A 9,603-nucleotide genomic window follows, 5' to 3' on the forward strand; every position below is an offset into this window, starting at 1 on the left:
CATAGAACACTATTTGCTGATTATATAATTAAACTATATTTAATACATCATGGTTTTAACCAAAAATTATTTTGTTCTTTTGAACATGAAGTACTATTAAAATCATAAATAATATTCAACGTTAAACTGGTACACAATTAAAAACATTTTATTCAACTATAATTATGAAGTACTATTTTTGTGTGAATAATTATTTTATTATTTTCTCTGCTACTAGACCATGGAGTGCTGAATACAGAACTGAGGGGTCATACAGATGCAGTATGGGACCTTGCTGTACATACAGCCACAACACAGCTCCTGTCATGTGCTGCTGATGGGAGTGTTAAACTCTGGTCTCCACATAGTAAATCACCTCTTCTCAACACTTATACACCAGAAAATGGTCAGATTCCATCAAATTATTGGTTCCCCTACAATTGTTCTAGAATATTATTAGCTGTATGACCTCTATTATTATTTTATAATGTACACATTTGGAAAGTGTTTGAAATTTTAGAAAACCTTTGTAATTTTCAGAACATAAAAAGTTGAAACTTTGTTGCCAAGTGTTGTCTATCGTTTGGAAATTACATATATCAGGACACAAAATTACTGCTAGCAAGTTGCTGGTTAGTTTTGCTAATAAAACATAGATGGCAGTAGAAAAAATTGATAGGATGCATTGCAAAAGGAGATTTACAGATTCTTACTGTTAAATATCAACACACACCTGTAATACATTCACTTAAGTCATTTACATTCCAATATTCTGAGTACAGAAGGTTACTATAATTTTGTATTTAAATTGTAACTTTTGATAATAAAATACTTTGTCTAGTGTATGATAGCCATCAGGAGTATGGTACCGAAGACTCTGTAGATCAAGATACTTGTGGCCTAGATACACCAGTTTCCAACCAAACCAAACATCTTCTGGCTTTTTTGTAATTGTTAAAATATAAGCATTGTTATATATAATTAAAATAAGTTTTGATATTTGAAAATGTCACAAAAGAGGTCTACATATAAATAGGATACATATACATTTTCATCAAGATTTGATACATGAAACAATTATGATGCAGTTAGTTAATTTTAGAGAAAAATAATGTAAAAAAGTAACTAGTACCCATTTGCCTTCATAAGTTAAGTTTGAAACCTGATGTGTGTGTGTATATATATTTTATATGTATATAATTTAGATAATTTTTGTGTCTATGAGAACCTGGTAATTATCTGTTGTGAGATATGTGTAATAGAGATAAACAGTAAATTATGAAAATAAGTTTAGGATCTAGGAATTGTTTATAACTAAAGAGGAAATTAAACTGAGCCATCTACAAAACAGAATCTGAAATTAGACTTTGTGTTGGTTATGTGGTAGAACACTGAAGCTTAAATTATAAATGTTTGCATTGTGTTACTTAAATATGTGTTGTTGTTTTTTTCTTTTCTTTTGAGTATTATTGTTAAATTACTGTGTTTAATGTTGGACTATCTCAAGTAGAAATAATGTGGAAAAATAAGTTAGATCTCTTCTGCTAACTTAGTAGGTTAAGACTAAAAAAAAACGTTTAGGTCTTTTAGATGGGATAATTCATTAATGAATAAGTTAGACAGTTTTGTTAGTTCAGAAATTATAAGAATTTCACACTGTTTAGTAAGGTGTGTTGTAATAATAGAAAATAGTAAATCTTAGAATAAACACTGTTACAAAGTGCTGTTCATAATTTTATTTGCAGTTGAAGGTAATCCCACATCTGTTGATTTTGTGCGATGCGACCCAGCACAAATAGTAGCATCTTACACTTCATCAAATGCTCTCATCTACGACATTGAAACTGGGAAGCCTGTTATTCAATTAGAAATTGACAATTCAGGTGAAAAATTTATTTTATATAAACAAACCTAGATAAACATTTTGTTCTTGTTTGTTAAGTTCTTTGCTTTTTATGGTTTTTTAACTTCAAACCTAGTGTGGTGCTTATTGCACTTTCAGGGTAGACAACATATATTAAACATAATATTGCTCTCAGTAACCTGTTAGTCTAACATGTATATATGTTTATATATACACACACATTTTTTTTAATAATTACTTTAATAATTTACAAGGATCACTATTCTTATGCATTATTAAGTTATATAATCAAATTTGCTCTTCCTTATAATAATACCATGTAAATTTATTTACAGTAAAGTTTAAATCCACACTAACAGAATAATACCAAATTTATATGAATACCAGTTCTGACATTTCACATCTCATCTTCCATACAAATTTGCTATTGTTCTAGTGTAGATTTATACTTTATTGTAAATCACTCTTCATTATCTGGTTACTTCATGGGTAAGGGACAAAATTTGCTTGCATAACGTTTTACAAAGTGTCATGCAACAGGTATTATGTATCTTATGACAGTGATTATTAAAATATACTAACTTGGAGTATAGTGTGATAGTCTTCTGATCACTGATGGGCTCATGCTTCTGCTTGTTCTCGGTTTGTGTTGAAGTTCCATGTACTTACAGCTTTTATAAGGAAAAAAATGAGGAAGTCACTTTATGGTTTTCATAAGTTATATATTTTGTCGTTTGGTGTTGGCACTTAAAAAATTAATATTGTAAAAAATATTTTAACTGTTACTAATAGGCAGTGTCACTTTGCACTTTTCTATGAAAAATGTAGTGTATATGTTAAAACTATGGCATTGCATAATAATAACAGTAGTTTTTTGTGCGTAAACTACAGAGTGGGAAATGTAGATCATGTTTATAGTAGTAGTGCCCATATAGCAATAAGAATAATAATTAACCTGTTGTCTTTGTTCACGTGTGTGAACAAGTTTTACGTATTAAAAGATGTTTAGGGTTTCGAAATTATGAAAGTTACACCATGTGAACTATAACATCTTTATAATATGACAAATGAACCATTTCTATTTGGAAGTTGCATACATGGTTTTAACAGAATGTGGAGCACCATATTCTAGAAAAAATTTCCATGTTAAACACAAGTCATGAAAAAAAATTAGACAGTAATAACATATAAAGCTTGAATGTTAAAAAATAAATTTTATAGATGGTGTATTACTACTGCTGTATATTACTTTTTACAGATTTTTCTCATAAATTACAATTCACATGAGTATTCAAATTGCATAATTACAGTGGGATTTTCCAGACTAGTGAAAAAAAAATTGATGTAAGTTAGTGCTGTTTATGTAGTAATGTATTATTTGTTTAATAAAGCCAGTGGATCTGGATATTTTGGATTTTGTTACTAGAGAAAGTTGTTTACTTGGTTCTGCCAACTTCGAGTTGTGGGCTTATAAAATATTAAAAGGACTTATGAGTTTCATTGTGGTATCTCAAGTTTTCATGAAATTACTAAGATCATATTATTTAGATGAATAATTCAACACTAGAAGATATCAGTTAAGAAATCATGAAAAAAATATTTTCTAGCCATAAGTTCATTAACAGTACTGTTCCCTTCTTTAGATGTCGCTCCACTTAACAAGCAGATAAACAAAGTTGTCAGTCATCCAACTTTACCACTCACAGTCACAGCACATGAAGATAGGCATATTCGGTTTTTTGACAATACAACAGGTAAGTGTATTTTGAAACCAATCTGTTTGTATTTTTGATTAATAATTATGTAAGGTATTTTTTTAAGCTTGATTAATTTAAAACTTAAGAAAAGATAAAAAGAGTGAAGGTGTTCGACTTTTTTTCTTCTTATTATCCTTCTCACCATGGTTAGGTTAAAGGTACATTTCATGACCTTTTAAAGAGTTACATTCTAAACTTAATTAAACTACTTTATTATTATTGTATATGAATTAACTTGGCATCACAATGTAATTAATAAAGCAACTTTTAATAATATTTAAGATTTGAGTTCTTAATTTTATAAGAAAGTGTTTAAAAAAATTATCAATCTCCCATAGTATGAGAATTGTGACATTTGTTCTCTAGGTCTTCCCTCTTTAATTTATTTACCAATCCTGTCAGAGATGTGGAATATAATATCAATTACTCATTATAATATAGATATTACTAAGGAAAAGCATAAGTTTTATAGCCTTCAATCTTTTGTTTATGGAGCCATAAACTAGAAATTCCAATATGCTACATTACCTCTTTTCACAGAAACAGCTATTCTTGTTTACTGCTGCCCTTTACATTTTTTTTTTTTTTGATGCCACAATCTTTGAGCTCCCACATACCTTACAATCAATTGGTTCAAATGCATCTAGCATGTAAATCATCATGTGACAACCCTCCACCAGTAAGAGTGCGACATACACACTCCTGACTCCCTCTATTCGATTCTACTGAGCCATCACTTTCCATTTGGCAGTACTCATGTTGTAACATTTAGTTTGTACTATCTTCAAGTGTCTTTTTTTTTTCTCATATCTTTGTATCAATTTCTCTTAACAAGTTTACTATTTGTTATACAGTAGTGATATTTTTTAGCTGTTGAGTTATTCTGAAGTGGAATTTTATATTTTTACTCAGTTACAGAACTTTTTACTTCATTACAAAATTTTTTTATTTATTTTTGCCAACACAGTTTTGTTTGGTTACTCATTTTGAATTAAGAATTCTAAGTTACCACTTAAGAGGTTATATGTTCCATCAGCACATTTACACAGGCTTCAGGTGACAATACTCCACTAGTGAATTATCAGCTTTCCTTCGTTAGGAGACTGATTGTTCAGTGAGCTGAATTCTTCGAGCCTCAACTTGAGTTTGAGGGCCCACACATTTTGACATACAGTCTGCCGACTTTGGAAAGATAAGATGTTATACTGTTATGGTTTTTAAATACTTTTGTTGTTAATATTATTATCTGTAGTTATTTGGGTTTCATTACATTGGTTAATACTCATAGTAAGTTCAGGCTTGAAATTGGAATTAGTTGAATCCTTTGTCCTATATCATTCTCTTAAGCTTATCATGGGTCTTTGTTATTTTAGGATATCATGTGATTCATCTTACTGGTATATCGATCATTAGTTTAACTATATTGTTTATCTTCAGTACATCATGTCTTATACATATTGTTATTATTTTACAAAATAACATCTATTTAATTTTTGTTATTATTTATATTTTATATTTCTTCATATTAACTTCGTTTGTGTGGAAGTCTTGAGCCAGGGTCCGTACAAATTTCTCCCAATATTGTACATAATTACTGTTAGGTTAGCATTTTAAAATTTAGAGTGTGATATATTTTGTCTTGCAATATTCAATTAGGCTTAACAAGAGTGTTATTTTCGATTTACTTGTGGTTCTACTAATGGATTAATCAATAATTAGGTTAAATATATCATGTTTTCTCAAAACGACATGTAATAGATGTTTATTTCACTACACAATTTCTTAACATTTACAATATATGGACTATTTCATTTTCTTCATTCTTTATACTGCTTACCATTAATTTCGCTTGTGTGGGTCCCTGGGGCCGGGATCCACCCTACCTGCTCCCAATATTGCTAGTCTTCCTCCTACAATGGCTGAACCCATTTCAGATGTCCTAGATTTTTTCAGTTTTCCTCCGCATGATCATGGATTGCCTTCGCAGGCCTCTACTGCAGAATCTTCTAAGCCCATCCTAGTTTCTTTTAGACACGTTTTACAGTATATTCCCCTTCTCCTGACATTGTTCATGATGACCATTTTTGTCTCTCTTTTGAGAGTGGGTACTTGCAAGCCTTGCCCTACACAGGCTTTGATTCTTTTTGCCTTAGCTTACCATCTGGCATGTTTTTCTTCTTGATTATGTATCATTTGGCTCTCTGATAATCCTAACTAGATTTTCAGCTTCATAGTTCGTATTACTCTATCAGCTCTCCTACAGGTGATGTTTACCTTACACCTCCCTTCTTAGGTGTTCCACTTATATTTAGGTATTTTTGTGGAATACCTCATTCTCCTTCCCTCCACGTTGTGGTGTCTGGCATTTTCCCGTCCTTTACATGTCCTACCTACAGGTTTCTCCATTTGTCGTGTGTGCTCTATGCTGATTGGAGTTCTGGATCGATCAGTCCTGCCTCAGTCACTTCTTGGGTCTTCTTCGTTTTAATATGTAGTATTTCATTACATTTCGGTAGGCTATTTCTGCAGGACTGAGAATGCCCACAGTACACGTTCTTATTTTTCCATTTCTCGGGAATCTATCTTAGGTTTTTTCACGACATGATTCGGTACCAGTTTCATGCCTTGCCCTTTGGACTTGTTTCGGTTCCGTATGTCTTTTGTCGGGTGGTCTGCATTTTTTCTGACTTCCATATCTTGGGGGATTTTACCAATGCCATTAATTGGATATCTACTCATTTTTTTTCCACAGTTAGCTCAGGTACTTGGATTTTCCATTTGGATAAGTTTATCCTGTTACATACCTGACATTCTAGTCTCTTTGGGGAGTGTATTTTTAAACACCCCATCCATTAGGACCATCCATTCACCTCCTCGATTGCGCTCAATGGAGTTTTCTGTTATCCATGCCATTACGGTTCACTATCATAATGCTAACGAGGTTCTAACGCATTGGGAGATTTGGTTTATATGGGAGCACTTCTCCCTTTGGGTCTAGCATATTTGCAATATTTTCAGAAGATGTTGCATGACCTGTAGTCTTCTGCTAGGGTTTCTTTGGATTTTCCTCTTAAATTTCATCCTTCTCTCTTTGACTATATGCATTGATGGTTGAACATATTCCACACAATGTCGGGTTTACCACTTCCTCCCCCTCTTCTGGATTGTTTCTCTTCCCTGATGCTCATCTCCAAATGTGGGGTGTATGGTTCAATCAGTAGGAGGCCTCAGTATAATGGTCTACAGACAAAACGTCTTATCACCTTAATGGTTTGAGTACGACCTAAGTAGGTATGCAACTGTCATAAAAGTTCTTTACAAAAATGAAACTAGTATTTGAAATTCTTTTAAATTTGAGATGAAAGGTCCTATAAGTATGTAGTTTTTGAAAAATATTTAATTTTGATTTTTTCTAAAGCAATGTTTTTCTCATGCTTTTTTTATTTTCGCATGTTGGATAAAGTAATTTTCAATTTAAGATTAAAAATACTTTTATGCATCAGAAAATTTTGAAATTTCACATGCTAAATCCTTATAATATCCAGAAAAACTTTATATTTTATCTGTTATTTTCACTAATGAATATCTGTGCGAGTTTGGTCAGTTTGATCAATCTCGTAACCACCATGAAAAATGAGGAAATATATATAAATTATGCCTTTTTCTTTCTAGAATGACTACAAGTTATAACACGAAAACATAAATGTTTAGGCTAAATACCTTAAATCTCATAACATTATACATTTATATAGATTTATTATTTTTATTATATTGATCTTTCAGCCATGCATGTCTAACAATACAATGACGCAGCACACGTACACTTATGTTACCGTATCCAATGATATAAAACTGACATTGTCTCTACAAAGTGACCTGTCTTGGTTGTGTTTTAGTGGACTATTATTTTGTAAAATACAGTAACATTTCAATTATTATACATTATATAACTTCTTAAACTTATCTTTCTTAAAAATAGAACACTAAGTAAAGAACTAAAGCAAATCTTCCGGTTCTGACTTTTGTACTCATTTTTGCTTGCTGTAGGTTGCTAAGCTTTATCAAATTTTGCACATCGAGGTTGTGAAACAAAATCATTTTTTTAAGGTTTTATATACATTTGAATAACCAAAAAATCATAGATTGCTATATCAGTACCATAGAACTCAATTATAATTTATCAATTTTAGTAACAAGACTGTATTTAGGTCCAAAAAAATATTAAATTTCAAGCAGACTAAAGACTCGACTTACATCTGTACCATCTTGTATCGAAAGAAAGATATGACAACTTTATATTTGAAAATGGCTGAGAAGGCCACTAGGGGACATTCTGAGCTTTCAATTGGTTATTCACATGTCATATATAGAAGTAAGTGTATATAAGGGACCATTTCCAAAAATGGAAAGAGGTGAGCCAAGCCACTGCATTTGATTCAGTGATGAGAGGTATCTCAGCGAAAAAGAAAAGATATGAGGTTCTTATTTTATATTCTAGCTTGTCAATATCAGTAATTTGATTTCCTAATTCATACAAAACTATAGAATTTGTATTTTGACATCACAAACATCTAATTTGAACCAGTGCTGCATTCAACATACTACGTGACACGCAAAAATCGATGTTTAGGTGTGTTACTTTTAAATTAAGAAATTAACTAATGTATAATACTAAAATTTGAATTATAATCTACAGTTTGATACCAAACTTAATTACGTAAATACATAAAATTGAAGTTCAATAACATTTTGAATGCAAGTCAACAAACTTGATTGACATGGTCTTTGACTTGTGACCCGTGTGAAAAGGGTTAATACTCTGGCACTTCCATCAGTCCAATGTGCTTTAGTTCACCCACTTCTTGTCCACAATGGAGGTACTTGCAGATTAATATGGTTCTTCCTCTTATGCTATCCCTCAGTAATTTTATCATACCAAGGATGTTACTGCGCAAGGGGCAGTTCCTGTTGGAATTGTTTTGAGTGAGACAGTTTACATTACGGAGACATCTTTACAATATCGGCCACTCTATACCTAGGGGTACATCCTTTTACTCTCACCTACATTAATTGAGATTCTGATATATATTGTGGTTTGGATCTCTATCCAATCATTCTCTTCTGTTTTCTGTCCATGTCTGTGACACCTCTTTTCAAGCTGGGTGAAATGTATACCTGGTACAGAAGTGGTGCAGTCTCCCATGTATGATCCTCTCCTATGAGGGTCTATCCTTTTAGGGTGTTATTTGGATGTTTTCGAGAAGTGCTGCTTTGTTTTTCTCTCACACAGTCCCTCCACCTATTCAATGTGGGATTCTAGCTATTTATGTGAGAACAAATAATGTACTGTATTGGAAGTTATAACTTTCCTAAACTGAAAATATATTTCTGATAGGCACTCACTTCCGCTCACACTTCCCACCCTTCCTCCCCACTAAAAACTGATGCTTCCATGTTCTGCCAAAACTTGAAGTGATAGTTCAGTAGAATCAAATTGAGGGAGTCATATGCATCAGGAGAGTGTGTTGCACTCTCATTGGTGGAAGGTTGTCACATGATGACTTACATGCTAGATGCATTTGAACCAGTTGATTGTAAAGTATGAGAGCTCAAGGCTTATGGCTTACAAAAAAATTTTCATATACAAGGCAGCACCGAACAAGAATAGCTATTTATATGAGAGGAAATATATTTTCAGTATAGGAAAATTATAACATTAGATGCACTTTCCCTGCCCACCTGTTGCATCCTTTCTTTCACAAATTGCCAATAGTTCTCTCTGACGTTTTATACTATTATTTCTAACCAATAGAATACCAAAGCTTTAATCCATCACATAACATATCGTATTTGGTTGTTTTCTGTTCAGAGTACTGTCTATTTTGCCTCCAATTTGAAAATTTCTGTCACGTTATTCACATCAACAAGTTTAGCTGAATTTTTAGAAGCTCTTATCGCATAGTTATTATTCTGTGTTCTTAAGTGCATTATTTAATTAAATAA

At 32.0% G+C, this 9,603-nt stretch overlaps 1 protein-coding gene across 1 annotated transcript in view; it reads left to right on the forward strand.

The window, feature by feature from the left end:
- Positions 1–9,603, forward strand: part of LOC106464956 (striatin-3-like) — a 60,331-nt gene that overhangs the window by 43,994 nt on the left and 6,734 nt on the right. The window contains exons 16-18 of the mRNA XM_013925130.2: positions 218–385; positions 1,725–1,862; positions 3,487–3,597. Coding sequence (XP_013780584.1) covers positions 218–385; positions 1,725–1,862; positions 3,487–3,597 — 417 coding nt within the window. The remainder of the gene's footprint in view (positions 1–217; positions 386–1,724; positions 1,863–3,486; positions 3,598–9,603) is intronic.

The sequence above is a fragment of the Limulus polyphemus genome, unplaced genomic scaffold, assembly GCF_000517525.1.
Source record: "Limulus polyphemus unplaced genomic scaffold, Limulus_polyphemus-2.1.2 Scaffold1793, whole genome shotgun sequence".
NCBI classification, from domain to species: Eukaryota; Metazoa; Arthropoda; class Merostomata; order Xiphosura; family Limulidae; genus Limulus; species Limulus polyphemus.